Consider the following 19245-nt stretch of genomic DNA (forward strand, 5'->3'; position numbering starts at 1 on the left):
GGCAACGGCGAGCCACGGCCGCCTCGGCTCCCGCTCTTATGTAACGGCGCAGGCAGCCGGACGCTGGCCCCACATGGCACCCGCGCCCCGGCCCACCGGTGCCCGATGGATGGTGCGGCCGGACCCCCGGCCCCAGCGCGCCCCGACCCCACAGGACTGCCCTGCTCGGCTCCACACGACAGGCGCCAACAGCACCCTGGGGTGCCCGAGCTCCAACCCGTGGCACCACAACAGCACCCACAGCTCGCAGTCCCTCCACCCCCAGCTCTGGCCAGCGCTGCTCACGCCCGGGCCACGGCCCGTGCTGACATCACCCAGGCTGCCAGGGATGGCCCGTGGGCAGGAACCCCTCGCTTGGTGATGCTGCTGCGAGGACCAGCAGTGGGAGAGGCCCCGGGCTGCTGAGCATGAGGATGCAGCACGGCTCGGGGTGACTCTCAGTCTCCCACGTCGCTGCAGCCCCACAGACTGGAAGGAGTTAAGCACCAGGGCGCAGGGTCCCAGGTGACAAAGCGCTCCCGCTCCTGCTCCTGCCGGAGACCATTTTGCCGCAGCGGGGCTGGTGCAGCCTCTCCCCGGTAGCTGCCTCAGACCCGTGGTCTGAAGTCAGGGGCAGCCAGGGCAGGCAGAAAAGCAATGCCCCCGTCCCTCACCTGCCACAGCCACGGCCAGCCCTGCCCGGCGGCACAAATGGGGTGCTGCCTCCCGGCCCGGGGGACACGTGGGACACTGCCAGTCCCAGCAACGCCCACAGGGCTGCCCCTGCCCCGCTCCGCCAGTGCAGCCAGGACAGAGCAGCGCCGGGCCGGAGAGCTGGACCGGGCTAGCAGCCCCAAGACCAGCAGTCGAGCCGGGAGAGACAGCGTGAGCAGAGCAGAGCAGAGCGGAGCCGAGCCGTGCCAGGCTTCGATCCCGGCGCTCAGCCTCCCCCCTCCCCAGGGATCACTCAACACGAATCGGCCTTTTAATTTGCTGCGGCGGCTGGAAGGGCTGGCAGCGGGATCGCTGGCAGGAACCCGCAGCCCCGCCGTGGGCACCGCGCAGCCCCACTCTCAGCAGGGCTTCCACCAACCTGTCTGCCCGGGGCAGCCCAGAGCAAACGCAGCAGTGCCAAAGGACCGTCACAGCACCCTCGGAGCCCCCCAAGGCAGGGCTCAGACAGCAGCACCAACCACAATTTGATCTTCTAATGGCTTTTTACTTAGCCCTAAATTGGGTTGGGAAGCGTCATGTCCCTTATCCCAAATCCTCCCTAATCGCTTTACACGGCGCAGGGCACTGAGCACTGGCTGGGGTAGCCCCAGCAGCCACCCCCCACGGGCTAATTAACCACAGCTGCTGCCGAGGTTGCTACCCGACCACGGCCGGCCCGTGCCCTCCGCAGCATCCAGAGCACAGCGAGCCCCAGCCAGGGACATCGGGCACTGGGGCTGCGGCACAGCCGGGAGGTGCAGTGGGTGAGGGGGGCCGTGGCAGGAACAGCCCCGACCTCGGAGCCCTCCGCGCCTCCGTCTGCGCTCCTGCACAGGGCTGCTGACGGCTCCGGAATTCCCTGCGCCACCCCCCGCCCCGATCCCCGCCGCCCCAGGGGCAGCAGCAGTGCGATGGCTGCTCATGGCACTAGGGATGCCCTGGGGCTCCTCTGGAGGTACACAGGACACCTTGACTTTTGCCACAGGACACCTGGACTCCCGGGGCTCTGCCTGCAGCAAGGGGCACACCAGGGTGACCCCAGCAGGCCGGCGAGCACATGGGCGAGCACGTGGCCCTGACTGATGTCCCCAGCTGCTGCCGTTTTGCAGGAGCTGCTGGCCAGGGAGGCCACGCTGCTGTTCTGTCACCTCCAGCTATCAAGGGGACTTGGCTGTACACACACTGCCTGGCCCTGGGCTGTTGGCCTGGGGCACTAAGGCAGATGGGGATGGCCGAGGTATTCTTATGGAAGTGACATCTCTGCGCCCACCCAGCTTCCTTCTGCCCTGCACAGGAGTGTCTGACAGAGGCTCTGGGGAGGGAGACCCTTGGAGAGGCCACACAGCCCTTGCAGCCCCACTGAGGCAGAGACCACTGATGATCAGAGCAGTGCTGGCTCGTGCTGGCAGCTCACAGCAGAGCCACTCCAGCTGCAGCATGTCAAGGGAGCAGGGCTGGGGGTCAGGGGTAGGATGGTGGAGTAGCCCTCCCCCCATACCAGGGCTGCATTTTCCCCCTCCAGCCAGCAAACACACCCAGTGGCCTTTTGGGCTGGATTCCTTCACAGCCTGACCCAAATTGGACCAACTGCCACTTCAGACCTATCCTCTTCCTTCCTAAACCCAGGATTATCCTCCCTTTGATCAGCCGGCCCTGCAGCGCAGGATTTCCAGCACAGGCGTTTTGGCTGGCTGCATTTAAACAGCTTCCCAGATTCTCCGACAGTCCAAGCCCTGCCTTGGAATTGGCCATGGACACAAGTTCCAGCAAAGCTCCTGGTCCTGGATCTGGGCTCCCCAGGCATCCCAGTGCCACCGGGCTGGGTGTCAGCATGGCACCCTGCAGTGGGGCTGCGGCTGACATCCCAACACCCCAACCAGAGCAGTGCAAGGTGCCAGCCCGGACACTGCAGGCAGCAGCCCTGCCTGCTTCCCACTGCCACCATCCCCCCAGAGGATCCAGCCCTTGTTGGGTTGCTGGGGCTGGAGCCCTTCCAGCCACTGTCATGCCGCTCACACATGCTGTACAGAGCATGACCTGTGTGGGGACACTGTTGACCTTTCTGACAAATAAGGCCTAAGTGACACCCAGGGCTTCAGTGGTCGTGCTGGGTTTGGCAAGTGGCTGGACAGCCAGAACTGGAGCAGCCAGGATATGTGGAGGGGGTCCACTGGCATTCAACAGCTTTGCTACCCGACGGGTTTTCCATGGTCCCTGCAGACAGACCTAACAATGGGAGTTCAGCTGACCCTTGGCATGGGGGGACACCCCCCCCCTCCACCGCCATCACCCTTGTCACAGGTGTGGGAGCTCTGTGAGCCCCATCCCACAGACAATCCCTGCTCCCCCAAGTCTCCCAGGCCCCTGCCTCCTCCAGCCCTTCACACGCTGTCCCACAGGGCAGCATCTCGGCAGGCTTAGCTCCAGGGACAGTCTGCCTGGTCCATCTGTAGTGGCACCATGTCCAGCTCTCCTGCCAGACCCCAGCATGGCTGCACTGCCTGCTGCCACGCCGCTGGCACTGCTGCGATAGAAATCAGGGAGTGGGAGAGATCCTGGTGATGCAGAGGGCAAGGGGAGGGCAAGTGCCCAGAGAAGGGCATAGCTGGGGGCCAGTGCGACAACCCCAGCCCGGCAAGGTGCCCCCAAAAGTCTCCTGCCAGCCCTGACCTTGAGCAGAGCCGCAAATAAACAAGCAAATAAACAGACTGGGGTCGGCAGAGCAGAGGGATACACAGAGCCTGTCTGTGGCTGTGCCCAGAGCGCCACTGTGGGCAGCTGGGACCCCCACAACCACTGCCACAGCCAGTCATGCGCTCCCGGCTGGGGCTTTGGCAGACCCCACGAGGGGACCTGGACAGAAGACTTGGCGTTGTCTGTGAGGGTCAAAGGGGCAGTGCAAGTCCTCCTGTGCACACACTGCATCCCCCTGGCTGCAGCCCACCCCTGCGCCCAGCAGGAACACCCACAAGAACGGGGCCTGTGCTGCCTGGTGCTGGACGTGGCCCCGTGAGGAACAGGGACCCTCACACAGCTCGGTAGTGCCGAGAGGGGCTGAGGCCAAAGCGCCAGCAGTGTCGGAGCTGCTGCGGGGCCGAGCGGCCCCTCGCCGGCGGAGGACAGCGGCCCTGCGCCAGGGCTGCAGCGGGACGGGGCAGAGCGCGGCGCGCCACGGACTGCACCGGACCGGACCGGCTCGACTTGGCACGACAGGGCTCACTTCGGCTCAGCTGGGCTCGCTTCCGCTCGGCTGAGCTCGGCCCCGGGACGAACGGCTCCTGTGGCCGCGGAGCAGGGCCCGGGCGGCCACTTCAGCACCGCGGACAGCGGCGGCGGCCCCGGGGGGTGGGGGGGGCGGGGGGCAGGGAGTGGGGGCGGGAGCGGAGAAGGGAGCGGGGGGCGGCTGCCCGGGATGGGGAGGCGGCTGCCGGAGATGGGGGGCGGCAGAGGAGAGGAATGGGGGGGAGGGCAGCGGGGGTGAGAGAGGCGATATAGAGAGATGGGGGGGCGGCAGCCGGAGGTGGGAGGCGGCAGCAGGGAGGGCTGGGGGGGCTGCAGCTGACATGCGGGAGGCAGGGGTGGGGGGCTGGCAGTTAGGTACGGGGACCCTTGCGGGGATCCCGGGCGGGCGGGAGCGGGACTGGTGCGGCGACTGGCGGGGGGTGTCCAGGAACCGGCGGGGCCAGCCCCACAGGGTCGCTCGGAGAACAGCAAGAAGCCCCCGCCCGGGAGGAGGTTCCTCGGTGAGCCCCGCACCGCTCGGCCGCACCGCCGCTTCCCGGGGCTGCCGCAGCGACGGGAGTGCGGCCGGGGCTGCGCGGAGGCGCCGGGAGCGGGAGCATCCCCGCATCGCCCGCCGCAGCCCCGCGGGGCCGCCGGCCGAGAGCCGCCGTCGCGGCCGGTGCCGGTGCCTCCCGCTTGCCCCGCGGCACGGCACCCTCAGCTCCCGCTGCCCCCGGCTCCGCGCCGGTTCTGCCCCGCGCCGGCGCCGGCCCCCGGCCGGGCGGGGGCGGCCGCCCCGGGCCGTTCCGCTGTCCCGCTCGTCGGTGCCGATGCCGGTGCCTCACCTTGGCTGGCGCCGCCGTCGCCGTCCTCGCAGTCGGTCAGGTTGTTCAGCATGGCGCCGGTGCCGCGGCCGCTCGCTGCCGCCGGAGCTGGAGCTCTCGCTCCGCAGCAGCCGCGTCCCCGCGCCGCCCCCCGCGCCGGTGGGAGGGGGCTGCAGTGCGGAGGCGCCCGGGCTCACGGCTCACGGCTGCTGCCGGCGGAGCCCAGCCCGGCCGCCCGCTTCATCACGTATGCGGGAGGCATTGCCCCCACCGCGGCGGGGAGGGGGGTGCGTGGCGGCGCGGGGGGGCACAAAGACGAGCGAGCAGAGCGGGGCCGCCTCCCGGCTGCGCCAGGCGTGGGGGGGAACTAGGGCAGCGCTGCGGGCCCGGCTGGTGCGGGCGGGACGGGACGGGACGGCCCCGCAACCGCACCGACCCTGCACCCGCCCCGGCCCCGAACCCCGCCTCCAGCCCCCGCACTCCGCACCGGCCCTCGCACCGGCCCCGCATCCGCCGCCAGCCCCCGCACCCTACACCAGCTCCCGCCCTGGACCCCGGCGCAACCTCGGGACCTGGAACACATTCGGGGTGCACAGAGGGGCAGAACCAGGGACTGCGGGACCGACACATCACAGGCGGCTGCGGCCCGGGATCACGGCAGTCCCTGTCCGCGGGACCCCTGCCCCGCGACGGGCGGATACCGGGAGGGGGGCGGCTCCCGGCTGGGCAGCACCACGTCATGCAGGGGACCCCTCTGCGGGCATCAGGGCCTCGGCCGAGGATGGAGACCCCTGCCCCAGTAGCAGGACGACACAGGGCACCCGGGGAAGGGGGGGCATCCAGACCACCCCACAGTGGGGCTGGCATGATAGCAGAGGTAATTGACCCTGCTCTGCCCAGCTGACCTGCAGCGCAGGAAACACGGCATGCAGAGGGGAGCAGGCTTGATGTCACCTCCCCTGGTGACCAGGGGGCCGAGATCACACACATAGCAACCTTCTCAGACCTGGAGAACGGTTGCAATGGGGCCAGAATCCCCAGGCCCTGTGCCGTCTATGGAGGCCCCAGCTCTTGCAGCTGTCACCCACAGGGCCAGGGTCATAGGCCACTCTCGACCTGGGGCTGTAGAGGGACCCTACAAGGCTGCCTGAAGCCCCCTGTTCTCTCATGGACTTAATCCAGGAGGATCCCCCAACCTGAGCTGGCTGCAGCTCCCGGCATCTCCTCCAGCACAGGCTGAGATCATGACAGCCCGCTGGCCTCCGTTACTTCTTGACGGCTGTAATTAATTGTTTACTTTCTCCTGGTGCGGAGCCAGCTGCTCCGCAGCGTGGATGCTCCCCGGCCTGACCTCATGGCCAAGAGAGAGGCTCAGACCCCTCACCCCAGCCCAGCAGGCAGCACTGATCCCTGCCCTACGGCTGCAGCCAGGACCCGGCACCTGACATCCCTGGGGAGCTGCAGCAGCACAGCCCCAGCTCCACGGCAAGTGGCACAGGAGGGCTGCAGGGAGGATGGGCAGTTCAGGGTGGGCACCCCCCGCCCAGGACTCTGTGTGGCAGTCACCACATGGGACTGCCCCCATCCAGCTGCAGCAGCACCAGCCCCTCACACCTGCAGCCCTGAGCAGCAGCCAGTGCTGGAGCAAGGGGCTGGCCCACTCCCAAGGGCTGGGACTGGAAGGAAGGGGCTGCAGACAGGATGTAGTGGAAAAAACACCATCCCATGTTGGCCTGCGGGGTCAGAGGGCACCCCCAACCCCCCCAAGGGGGCTGTGGCTGGCCAGAAGGGCAGCAGGCCAGGGTCCAGCCAGCCACGGTGAGTGCCAAGCACCAGAGGGTGGTTTTTTGCAGGAGGCCACAGCGCGTGGGCTCGGCACAAGAGGGATTTTCCTACTAAAACAGATGCGGGGGAGGGAGCACGTGAAAGACCACTAATCCCCTAATCCCTGGATTATGGCTCCATTTCAGGGGTTGGGATTTGACGGCAGCACAGGGGGCTATGCTATCAAGACTGCATTGGCTTATCCTGTGTGCTGAATCCCACCAGCATGTGGGGGCAACTGAGAGTGTCTCTGAGACAGAGGAGACTGCAGGGGCTTGATCCCCCAGCAGAGCACTGGCATTAACGCTGGTCAAAATGCCCCTGACCGGGGTATGTGGTGCAGTGTGTCGAAAAGAGAGAGGTCTGGCACGGTTTGGGCACCATCCACGCCCTTGCATGCTTGCAGTCGTGCTGCAGGCAGCACGAGGGCATGTGGAAAGAGGAAGACCGATGCTTCTCCCTGGCAATGGAGTGGGGGATCAACTGCAAGTGGCCCCTGAGTCGGAGCAGCAGGCAGGATCCTGGCACCAGGCCAGGCAGAGCATCAGTGCCCCACTTAACTGCAAGAGGCTGCCCAGGAATGACGACGGAGAGGAGCCAAGCCAAGAAGCATCCCTGCAAAGGGTCCTGTACCCCTGCAAAGACTCCTGAGAATGTCCCAGACCCCTCTGCACAGAGCCTGGGTGGGGGGAATCATTCTCACAGACATTCCCAGGGCAGGAGTCCTGGCTGCTGGTCACACAGCCCTTGCCTGTCCTATTACCAGCAGCGGTCAAACCTCCCAGGAGCGAGACACGTGCTGGAGTCACTGGGAAACCTCCTGAGGGCAGGGAGCGGGCAGCCTGGCAGTGTGCCACACAGGCAGGGAGGGCGGCTGTGCTGTGGAGATGCTGGTCAGCACATTGCACTGCCTGCTGTGATCCCTGGGCACTGTCAAAGACCTGCCCATCCACATCCCACCAGGATGGGACACCACACAGAGGGCTTGAGGCACGAGGACAAGCAGCTCCCAGGGAAAAGAAGAGCTGGGGCAGGAGAGACCCCAAGACAATGGACGTGCAGCAGGGCAGAAGGGCAGTGATGCCAGCCAAATATTGTAGCAACGGGTTGGCATCACAATGTGATGCCTCACCACGCTGTCCTGACAGCCCCAGGAGCCCAGGGCAACACGTCCTGCAGCACCTTGGCAGGATGGAGTGCTCTTGTTCATCTCCATCCAGACAGGTCAGGGCCCTGCCACCAGCATGGGGCAAAAGCAGAGCCCAGAGCTGACACGGGCAGCAGCTGGGACTTGACACCATCTGCAGCAGCAGGACAGGACATGGAGGGCGGTGCAGTGTCCCGTGGGGCTGGGTGGGGAGCCACGGGAGGCACTGCTGCTGCCTGAGGCTGAGAGCAGAAGGGCAGCAGTGGGGCAGGGCTGGCAGAGGCCATGGGGCAGGGCTGTGAGCTCCTGCGTCACATGAGCCCAGCACAGCACACAGCTGGCACAGTGTCCCCAGCTGCCCCTGCCCAGATGTCTTGCCAGCAGCAGGGCCACAGCAGTGGGCGGCCGGGCAGCCTGGCACAGGGATCAGCAGCAGAAGCAGCCTCCTCCCACCAGGCCCTGCTCCTGGCAATGCAGCTGAGGAGCCCCCAAGCAGCCCTGTGCCAGTTGCAGTACCCTGGGGATTCCAGGCAGCCACTGCTGAGCCAGGGCCGGAGGGCCCAGTGATGGCCAAGGAGCAGCTGCATGGCCACTTGCCAGCTGCTGCCAGAAGGGTTTGGGTGCAGGATCAGCTGATGAAGCATTGAAGTGTCCTGTGTCCCACACGGCACCCCTCACTCAGCCCCACAGCTTGTGCAAGGACCTCCACTCTTGGCACCCCACTGAAACACCTGTGGTGTGCTCAGTGGCATGGAGACTCTTTGAGAAGGTACTGAAGGGGCTTCGGCTGCTCCAGCCCCCTGGCCGCATCCCACACCCCCCAAATCATCAGCCTTTACCTGCTGCACACCCTTGGCTCAACTAATGATACCCCAAGGGCACCCAGTCTGCCACAAACCTGACCTGAGTGACAGCGAGGGGGCTGGAGGAGATGGGAGGGCTGGGGGAGCCTCCTTAGCAGCCCCTGTCGCTCATGTGTACCCCTCTGTACATGATGCCCAAATGCCCCTGTCCCTTCCCTTGTGTCCTGGCCCCTCTCGGCAGAGGCCCTGCAGGGGGGCAGCCAGGGCTGGTGGGGTCCCTGCTCTACCCAAGCCCCCCTCAGGGCCTCACCTCCCACCTGGGGCCAGCCTCACACAGCTGCCCCACAGAGCCTTGTCCATGGCTTATGGCCCACAGCCCCGTGACCCCAGGGGGGCCGAGAGAGCTGAACCCCCTCAGCACCGAGAGCCACAGCAAGGGTGACACCCGGACCGGTTTCCATGGCAACGAGAGGCTCCTTAACTGGTTGGTTGCCATGGCTACTGCCGCCGAGCCCGACCGCTCGGGACACGGAGGGGCTGCGCTGTGGGGATGCTCCGGTGCCCTCTCGGGCCGGAGCGGCTGCCCCGCGGGCAGCGCACCGGACACCGCGGCAGCGGCCCCACGTGCAGCCCGCGGGGGAGGCGCAGCCCCACGGTGGGTCCCAGGTGGATCACATCGATCCGCGGTCCCGCGGGTTCCGGCCCGGGCTGCGCTGGCGGTGGGACCGGGTCCCCGCGGGACGGCGGCACTGGCGAGTCCCGGGGGCGGGGCGGGGCCTCGGGGGCGGGGCCGGGAGGGACACGCCCCCACCGGAGTCGTCCCGTCCCGTTATCGCCCCCTGGCGGCGCCGCGGCCCCGCGCAGCCCGGTCCGCCCCCGCCGCCGCCCGTACGGACCCGCACAGACCTCGCCAAGACCCCGCGCAGCCCTGCCAGCCCCCGCCGCCGCTCGCACGGATCCCATTTCCCGGGCCAAGCCCTGGATCGGGCAGTACTCCTGCACGGACCTGCCCCCGGCCCCGAGGCCGCAGCGGCGGCGTCTTGTCCGTACCCTGCCCCGCCCGACAGCGGGCGGTCTCTTTCCGCCGCCGCCCCTGCCCGGGGGCTGAGCTCCCTCCTCAGCACCACTTGCGTGGGGCCGCTCCCGGGCAGGGCCTTCCCAAAAGGCGGCCCCGGGAGCCACAAGGCGCCCTGGCCACGGTGCCAGCTCACGGACGAGAAGGGGCCCTCCAGCTGGCCGGGGGTCCCCGCACCACCACTGGCAGCACGGCCGGCTGCAGCCTTCGCTTCCGCACCGCCCCTAGGTCCCCGAGATCTCTGTCACTCTGTCCCCCACGCGTGACACTGACATGGGGTCAGGCAAGACAGAGCGTTCGGCCAGGGCCGAGTCCCTCCCGGATCACTGCTGTCCAGAGCTCCCACCTGCCATCCACAGCCCCTGCCAGTCCTGCAACTGCAGCCCCATGCACCCCCTCCCATCCATCCCCCCAGGAGGCAGCATCCATGGTCCCAGCGCTGTGGAGAAATGTGGGATGTGAGGAATCCCTGAACGCTGCCAAGCCCTAAGTAGCCACCCTGCCACAGAATGACCACCCCACAAAACAGGGCTCCTCCAGCAGGACCAGCCACTGGCTGTCCTCTGGGAGGGCACAAGGTCACAGCTCAGCCAGAAGGATGTGTCCCTTGCTCCCATCACGGCCACTCGGCATGGCCAGCCCCGCTCCCTGCAGCCCCCCACCAGCAGACTGGCTGCCAAACTGAGGAGCTGTTCCTGGAGGGCCCCAGAATTCAGCCCCGGCTCATCATGGTTCGCTCCACCCCAACACAGCCCACAGGCCAGGCCCAGCTGGCCCAGCTGCCATAAAGTGACAAGTGGCCCTGCATCCCCTTACCACTGGATGCAGCCCTACATCACCCACGACAGTGTGATCCTTATACAGGGCCCCAAAGGCCAGAGCCCACTGACAGAGGCACAGCCCAGCCCGGGTGCCGTGGTGTCCGTCCGGCTGCTCGCGCCTCCTACCCGCGCCCTTCGCCGAGGGTGCAAGGTCACAGCTCCGGCAGCACAGCTCCGGTGCTGCTGTCGGCCGGTTTTCTGGGATCGATACGGCTCCGGTGACAGCAAAGCCCCACCGCCACGTCCCCTGGGCGCCACGAGGTGATGGCTGCCGGCTCCAGTGCCTGTGCCCATGGCAGCCCCGTGGGCACTGCTGCATCTGAGGGCTGGCCACAGCTTGCCCTCTCCCGGCTGGGCAGCAGGCACCCTCCACCATGGCTCCCTAGGGAGCAGTATGTGACCTCGCACCCACAGCCGACCCACAGCCGTAACTCGCTCCATCCCGCTGCCGGTCCGGCAGCAGCAGGGCCTCGCTCCAACAGCCCCCGGTATGGGGACGGAACAGGGGAGCTCCCTGAGGAGCGGAGGTGGCCGCGGGAAAGAGTCCGAGACGAGGGGTCGTGCCGGGGAGGGCGGCTGAGCCCCACTCCCTGCGCTGCACCTCCCATCTCCGGATCCCGCAGCTCCGTGCCATCCCTACTCCGGGGGTCTGCACTGCCTTCGAGAGGCCAGACCGACCGCAGCTCCGCACCCCCCACGGTCTCCCGACGGCCCGGCCCTCCCCGCGGACCCTTCTCGCGGACCCTCCCAGCGGACCCCGTTCTGCCCCGCGGATCCTCGTCGCGGACCGTGTTCCGCCTCCGGAGCCTCCCCGGGCCCCCCTTGCCCCCGGCGCTCACCCCCGCCGCCGGTGACGGTGAACCGCCCGCTCATGGCCCCGTCGTCGCCACAAGTGGCTCCGGCCCCGGCGGTCGCTGAGCGCGGCCCCGCCGGGCGCTGACCGGGGTCCTAGTGCCCGCGGCACCGCCCGCCGCGCCGCCCCCGCGGCCGCAGGGCTGGCTCCAGTCCGAGCGGATCAGCTCGGCCCCGCTCCGGTCGGCTCGGTTCGGCCCCGTTCGGCCCGGCTCGACTGGACGGGACCGGACCTTTCCGCCACGGCCGATCGGTCTCACAGCCGCCGCCGAACTGGGGGTGCTGGGACCGTGCCCCAACGGGACGGGAGGGGGCCGCGCTCTGCCCCCGCCCTGTCCGGAGCCGCGGCCGCTAATTACAGCTAATTACAGCCCCGGAGTTGCGGCTGCCCCACCCTGCCGCGGACCCGGGCACCCTCGGGCACGATCCCGGCCCTGGCACTGCCGCCGCGCTCTGCGGCCACGCAGGGACAGACCGGGGCAATCTCCGGGGCCAGCCCGCGGCGGGGTCTCAGCTGCACTGGGGACTTCGGTCACACGCTGAGTGCCGGCCACACGCGGCGACAACCGCCCTCTCCTCATCTCGGTGCAAAGGTGGAGCGCAGGGGGGGGGCAGTGGGTGGAGGGTTATGCGGAGCCAGGGCTTGGGAGGCCCGGCCAGTCGGGGCGGGAGTGCCGCCCCTGGCGTAGGTCTGGTGGTGGACAATGTTGGGACCGAGGGACATCATTCCCCGTTGGACCCAGTGTCCCTGCGGGATCCAGAGTCCTTTGCAAAGGGGGATTTGGTGAAAGCCCCCCCACAGTGCCCCCATGGCCACTGGTGCTGGCACCCCCGGGGCTGGGGGAGGATGATGCTCCCAGCACATGGGAGTTCTCCAAACCATGGTCCCAACAGCTGATAGAGCACTTGAGACTGTGTCCAAAGAATTGTCTTTATTACAAATGGGCAGGCAACTGGCAGAGGGGGTGGTTGGCAGAGTGGGCAGTGGGCAGGAGTAGGCAAAACTCTGTGTCCCACCCTGGTGTGACCCCAGGCGCCAGCTCTCAGTGGGGCTCAGCCTGACCTGGCATCGCTGGCTCAGGAAAAAGACAAATTTGTCTCGAATCCATGTGCAGTTTGCACCAGACAAATGCCTCTGTGCAGTGGAGCTAGCACTGGCAGGGGTGGCACAATGCCAGCTGTGGCAAGAGTCCTTCTCCCCAGCTGGGGCTCTCCAGGCTGGGCAACTCCCAGGAGGTGAGGACCCCCTGCCCCTTTCTTCCAGGAAGATGGTGATCTCATCTGGGGCAACCCACAGCCACAAGGCTCCCAGGGGTCAGCCCATGAGACAGGAGCTCGCAGGTTGGGAGCAGTGGGCAGGAAGCAGCCCTGGCAGAGCTGGTGGCTGGTCAGGCCTTCAGTTCTGGGGACACTGCAGGATGTCATACTTGACGTAGCCCACCCTGTCCACCTGGTAGCGCGGTGTCATCCTCCAGTAGAAGCTGCCCCGGCAGAAGTGGTACTTGCCTGGGCAAGGAGAAGGGTGGAGGGAATGGAGGGTCAGCAGGAGTTTGGCCATACAAAGATCCATCCTCATGGCTGCCCAAGCAGCACAAGCACATGACACCCTGCACCTTGCTGGCACCCTGCCAGCTCCACCGCAAGGACCCACCAAGGCTGATGGCATGCCCTTTTCCAGGTCCATTCCCCACACACTCGAGCATCCCAAGCAAGAACCAGAGCAATGCCATGAGAGGCTCAGGTAGCCGGGGCCTGAACACACAGCACCCACCTGCCAGGTCCCACTCACCTTGGTAGAGGAACACATTGCGTGCATCAAGGGGGACGCCGGTGAAGACATCATCGGTGGCACGGGGGTAGCCCTTGTCCACCCTCTGAACCTTCACATCCAGCCTGTGGGAGAGCAGAGCCATGCTCAGGGCTGCTGGGAACCCCCCCCCCCCCCAGTCCCTCGCCAGGGCTCAGGCAGGCGCTGCTGCTCTCCAGCCCTGCTTACCTCCAGTAGCTCTCCCCGCTGAAGAGCAGCACTTTGCCGCGGCCCCGCTGCAGGGCCCCCGAGAGGCGGCCGGCTTCCTTCCCTATACCCAACTTCTCGATGCCCCGGGGGCCCACGGCACTCTTCCCAGAAAACACCCAGAACTGCCGACCTGCAGTGGGAGATAGTGGGGGTGTCAGACAGCCCTGAGAGCTCCCAGGCTTCACCAGGCTCCTCCCACTGCCCGTGGGACTGGGCGGAGGGTGGTGGGGGCAGAGCTCACCAGCAAAGAAGAAGACCCTCTTGGTGAGCAAATCCTGGAAAACAGCATCGATGGTGTCTGGGAGGCCAGGCCAGGTATCAGCAACAGAGAAGGCACCCTGGATGCCCGATTTCCAGAAGGACGAGTAGGTCCAGTATTTCCTGATGGGGAAGATGAGCTGTCCTGATCACCTCAGTCTGCCATGGCCCATGTCCCCCACATCCCTGTGTTCCCCCACATCCCACCTCACCAGGGCAGGAGGTGCCAGATGCTGCCACTCACCCATCCTTGAAGAAGTACAGCTCCCCGTTGATCTCTGTGATAGCATCAAAGTTCTTTTCCATGCAGGCATCCCGGCTGGGGTCCACAGGAATGGGTTCAACTGTGGGCTCTGGTGTCTCCTCCTCCTCCTCCTCAGTGGTGGAGGTGCTGCCAGCCTCTGTGGGCATGGGCTGGCTCTCCTCTGTGGGCATGGGCTGGGGCTCCTCAGTGGGAGAAGGTGCAGGTGCAGTGGGCTTAGGGCCAGAGCCACGACCTGAGTGAATACAGGGGAGGGCATGAGGCTGAATCAGCTTGGTGCTGCAGGACACCTAATGCACCCAGCTGCAGTGCAGCTGCTCACCATAGAGGTACTGGATGCCCTGGACATCATCAGGGTGCAGCTGGAAGTCCTGGATGTAACTGTACATAGGGTACATCAGAGCCTCACGCACACTGGAGTGGTCCAGACCCAGTGAGTGTCCAAACTCATGGGCAGCCACCAGGAAGATGCTGTAACCTGGGAGAAAGCACTAGCCTAAGTGCCTGATGGGCCACAACAGGGCAGGATACACCATCCAGAGACTGTGGTCCCCACAAGAAGTGTGACAATAAGGCATGGGTCTGGGAGGCACAAAGGGGAGCATAGGCAGAGGGGCCAGTACCTCTGTCAGGGCAGAAGCCCCACTTCTTGTCAGTGTCATAGTTGCTGGTGGTGGCACACCAGAGCTTGCCATCCTGCCGGCCCTGGCTGGTGCAGGCACTGTAGGACTGCCCCAGGAAGGTGAAGGGAAAGACACACGGATCCCCCTGGGAGTTGCCACCGATCACCGCCGTGTCTGCAGCAAAGTGTCAGTGAGGCTGTCCCTGGCCCCTGGCTGCAGTGGCCAGAACCCAGGACAATGCTGAGATCCCTCATGCCCCCCTCCCCTGCATGCCCCCCTCCGTGCTGGCACCTCGGTTGGGGCAGAAGCCATATTTCTTGTCCTGGTCGAAGCTGGAGGTGGTGGCACACCAGCGGTAGCCATCGGAGCGCCCGTCTGTGGTACAGGCATCATAGGAGGTGCCCTCAAAGACGAAGGGGAAGACACAGGGGGCTCCATCGCTGTTGCCACCATTGGTGTAGAGGACTGTGGGGTGAGGGAGAGTCAGGAGGGCCCCAGGCACCGTGGGGCTGGGCAGGGGTTATGGTCACCACCACTCACGCTCGCTGGGGCAGAAGCCATATTTCTTATCCTGGTCGTAGTTGGGGGTGGTGGCACACCAGGGCAGCCCATCCTTGCGCCCCTCCGTGGTGCACCGGGAGTAGGAGTGGCCCTCGAAGATGAAGGGGAAGTGGCATTCAGCTCCATTGGCATTCCCGTGGCGAGTCTTCACCACTGCTCAGAGAGGGGCAGCTCAATGCTGCAGCTGCGGTTGGCACCATCAGATCCCCCCCAGTCCACCACACCCTGCCCTTACCTAAGCCAGTTCCCAGTGTCCAGAACTCATCGTCGTCAAAGTGGGCATCACCCTGGATGCCCTGGCCTGGGGGAAAGGCGTGGGCCAGGAGCCCATCCTTGCCATCAAAGGGGTACCCATCCCCATGCTCTGCAGAGAAAAGCACGCTCAGCTGGACCTGCCAGAGGAGCCCTCACACCCCCAGCATGCACACAGACACCCAAGCCCTGCACACCTCCTGCACATGTGGGGGCAGGGGGACTCGGGGCACAGCCCAAGGAGACATGGGGTAAGGATCTCACAGGCAGGGTGCATCACCAGGCTCCTCCTCACTCCCTGCCTGCCCAAAGGACATCACCTTGGCTGCCAAACATGATCATGATGTCTGCCTCGCCGCTGTATATCTGGGTGAAGGTGAGAGGGGTCACATCGCTCCACACTTGGAACGCCCGTCTGAAGGCGTCATCGATCACAGCACGGTCCAGATCTGGGGAGTAGTTTATCACCCTGCCAGGGAGGCAGAGGGTCAGTGCTGCCAGCTCCCCTCCTCATACGGGACTGACCCTGTTCTAGGAAGGAGCAGACCCCCACCTCCAGAGGTGATAGCAGTCACCACCCTTGACCTCACCCAGGGCTCAGATGCCCTTCTGGGCATTTGGGAGCAGATGCTGCTGCCATCTCAGCTTAGTCCTGGCAGCACTGGGACCCAGCTGTACAGGCAGCACCATGCCCAGAGAAGGGCTGAGCAGAGGCTGCCAGCCTCCTGGTCTCTCAGGCTCTCCATTCTCCTGGGACCATCAGCCTGGGGACACAAGGGTTCATCTCCAGTGCAGACTCACCGGTAAGTCAGGTCCATGTGGTCCCACTTGAGGTCCCCATCAAAGGTAAGGAAGGTTCCCATGTCAGGGACGCCGCAGCGGGGGGCTCGCATGGCCTCCAGTGTGGCAGCATCCAGCTCTCCCGTCTCCTCCAGGCCCAGCTGCTTCTGCATCTTGAGCAGTGCCTTGCCCAGGGACAAGTGCCTGCCACCAATCTTAGCCTCTGCCTCCGTGGTGTAGCCAAACCTCTGCAGGTAGCGCTGTGGAGGAAAGGCAGCCAGAGGGATGAGCGAGGCGGGAGGGGGCTCCAGCAGCCCCAGGCACCCATCCCAGCCTGGCTGCCTCCCGGAGCTCAAGGAGACTGACAGCTCTCAAGCCGTGCCTGCAGCCCTCACTGTCAGCCTGGGTGCCCCTTGGGGACCTGGGTGCCAGGAGGGCACCACGGGGCCATGCTCCCCTCACCTCTGCCAGCTGTAGATCTGGCAGGGTGCTGATCAGGTCCCCCGGGAAGGTGACAACCGCCTGCGGCTTGTCCTGGAGAGGGGCCGCACAGCAGGAGGCGGCCAGCAGCCCGGCGACAAGCGGGGCCAGGAGGAATGCCATGGTTCGGCGGTGACAGGAGGGATGTGGCTGTGCTGGTCCCCGCTGTCTGCTCTGGGTGCCGCCGGGCTACCCACTCCTATTTATGGGGTGGGAGGGCAGTGAGTCACCCTCAGACCCCTCAGCGCCGACTCATGCTCCCTTCTCCCTTCCCACGGTGACGAAACGCACACTCCATCTCTGCCTTAACTGTTTCATCACCTTGTTTACTAAACACACTGCGTTCCGCAGCCACGCGAGGACAGGAAGGACAGTGGCTGGGCAGCTGCAACGGGTCACAGCACAGCACTGAATGGCCACCCTGGGGCTGCCCTGCACAGGCGCTGCCCTGCTCCCTGCTGGCCCCAAGACCGTGGTAGCTGTGGGGACAGCAGGGCATCACTGGAGGCCAGCCAGGTGCTCAGGATCCTGTAGCTGTGTCATCCCCCCCGGCTGACACTGAGCTTGGCTGGCCAAGGGCTGATGGTGCTGGAACCAGACCCACCAGCACATGGGTGGGCATGGGGGTAGATAGCAGTGGAGCCCCCACCTGAGCCCCAGCACCTGGAGCCCATGTGCCTGGGATTTGGGAGCTTGCACCCTCTCTAGGACTCTACATCCTTCCCCACCACAGCTGCATCACCCCAGTGGGTCAGAGTGTTTCTAGCATTGGAGATGCCCATGGCTCCTCACCCCACGACTCCAAGCCCAAATGCCAGCAGCTGAATGGCAGAGCTTCCTGGTACCAGGGGCAGGGCCTGCCCAGGAGCAGCTCTGGGCATGAGAATGCTCCACCTGGGGCCCTGGGACATTAGGGGTGCCCTATCCTTGCTGCCCTGCTCTGCAGGGTGCTGCTGACTCAGGTTCCCACCCAGCACAGCACAGACCTTGCCATGGGATGGTGTTTTCCTGCTTCTCCCAAAGTGCCGACGCTTGTGGGAACGAGAGCAGTGAAGGGGAAAGCAAACAGGGATGAAGAGAGAGGCGAAAACAGATGGCAGAGAAGAAGGCGCAGCGTCAGCGGGGGGGAGGGAGGACTGGTGCAGCCCAGCAAGGCTGCTGAGACACAGGTCCCAGAGCAGATCCCCTGCCCCAGCCCTCACAAACCCCATGAGCCCGAGGAAGCTCAGCCCCATGAAGCTCAGCTGGCTTCCTCAGGAGGATCCTCCTGTTCACCCCATTGCTGTTAGCATCTGTCCTCCCAGCTCCCAACAGTGCCAGACTGGGGCTCAGCAGCCGCCCCCTCCCAGTATCCCCCCAGCTCTGGCTGAGCCAAACCAGCAGCTCCTGGCCCATCCAAAGGATGAGCAGGTTATGCTGGCACCCAGCACAGCTGGGGACAGAGAGAGGTCAGGGCTCTGCTCCCTGTGCCCTTGGAGAGGAACCCCAATGCCCAAGAGAGGGCTCATCCCTGGGGCAGCATCACTGGCCAGATGTCCTGTGCTGGGGGGATGCATCCACAGCTGGCTGGGCACAGGAAACTCACTGGCGGTGTGGGCTAAGCTGGGAGGAAGCAACGGTGAGAAATCAGGGGGTTGCCTCATTCCCCCACCACAGCCCTGCAAGAGCAGCCCCCATTCCCTGGCACAGGAAATTGCTTCACAAGCAGCTGCCGTCCTGCACCCGGTGTGACAAACACATCCAGCCAAGCATTCCCTTATGGTGGGACATAGCCCAGGGACCCTGCAGCCACATCACCCTACAGCCCCCTCCCACAGGGTCCCGCCTGCCTCCCTTGTCCCTGGGGTGGCCCAGCTCTTCACCAGGCAGGAGGCAGTGGCTCTCTGTGCTCCCTGCCTGGCTGGCAGCTGAGGTGAGAAGGGCTTCTGCCAAGGTGCCCTGAGAGCCCATTGAAGCTGGTGGCTCCTGAGGCATTTGGGGAACAGGCACTGCTCCACATCCTCCACTCTCCAACCTGACAGGACCTCAGCCCACAGCACAGAGCTGTAGTGGGAGCTGGTGCTAAATAACCTGGAGGGCATCCCCAACAAGAAGACTTCTGACTCCAGCTCTGGGATACAGTCAGAAATTCAGATCTGGCTCTGGTCCGCCTGGCACAGTGGCAGATCCCTTAGCCTTCCCCATGCTATTCCCATCCTTCGTTTCCACCACATGCAGAAGCTGCAGCTACAACAACCTGGGCAATCTGCCAGGGCACACCATGGCATCGTGCTGCCTGTGGCACCCTGAGGGCAGAGCCACGGCCCAGCAGCACAGAGTAGCACTGGCAGAAACAGGTCTGGGAGGGAGTGGGACCTTGGAGCAAGTGATGGCAGAAGGAGATGAGGGTCAATGCCCCACACATTGTGCACCAGTCCCAGCAAGCCCTCGAGCTGGGCAGTGGGAGCTCCAGTGGGGGGTTGCCAGCCGCAGCTCTGCCCCCGTCCTGGCCGCTCCCACTGACTCATGGCCCCGCTCACCAGCTTCCTCCTGGAACCATCCCGGGGGAATTTCTGGTGACTCTGGAGGCTCGTCAGGGAGCAGGGCCAGGGCAGCAGGGAAACCCCCATGTCTGGCAGTGCCAGCAGCCTCTGTGCCAGGCAGGGAATTCTGTGGGATGGGCTCGGCACTGCTGGCATGAGCCCCATGCAAGGCAGCCTCAATCAGCTTGTCTGTGGGAGCTGGGTCAAGGCACAGGTTCCTCAGAAAGTG

The 19245-nt window shown here is 65.6% G+C and overlaps 1 protein-coding gene across 1 annotated transcript; it reads right to left on the minus strand.

Moving 5' to 3' along the window:
- Positions 1-12178: 12178 nt before the first annotated feature.
- On the minus strand, positions 12179-16695 carry MMP9 (matrix metallopeptidase 9). Its single transcript, XM_059862781.1, has 13 exons — positions 16477-16695; positions 16036-16274; positions 15555-15703; positions 15218-15346; positions 14962-15135; positions 14713-14886; positions 14422-14595; positions 14121-14276; positions 13781-14033; positions 13520-13659; positions 13258-13408; positions 13051-13154; positions 12179-12767 (listed from the first exon to the last, which is right to left on the minus strand). Exons 1-13 carry the CDS (start codon positions 16615-16617, stop codon positions 12658-12660), a joined length of 2094 nt encoding a protein of 697 aa, XP_059718764.1. The 5' UTR covers positions 16618-16695; the 3' UTR covers positions 12179-12657.
- Between the last annotated feature and the right edge of the window lie 2550 nt (positions 16696-19245).

Source organism: Haemorhous mexicanus, chromosome 18, assembly GCF_027477595.1.
Source record: "Haemorhous mexicanus isolate bHaeMex1 chromosome 18, bHaeMex1.pri, whole genome shotgun sequence".
Lineage (NCBI taxonomy): Eukaryota > Metazoa > Chordata > Aves > Passeriformes > Fringillidae > Haemorhous > Haemorhous mexicanus.

Excerpts from the sequence above, each read along its gene's own strand:
- MMP9 (XM_059862781.1), bottom strand. The coding sequence starts at position 16,617 with ATGGCATTCCTCCTGGCCCCGCTTGTCGCCGGGCTGCTGGCCGCCTCC. Across the intron at positions 14,034-14,120 it reads GGGCATCCAGTACCTCTATG|GTCGTGGCTCTGGCCCTAAG; the intron begins GTGAGCAGCTGC and ends GTATTCACTCAG. Across the intron at positions 13,409-13,519 it reads GAGGGTCTTCTTCTTTGCTG|GTCGGCAGTTCTGGGTGTTT; the intron begins GTGAGCTCTGCC and ends CTCCCACTGCAG.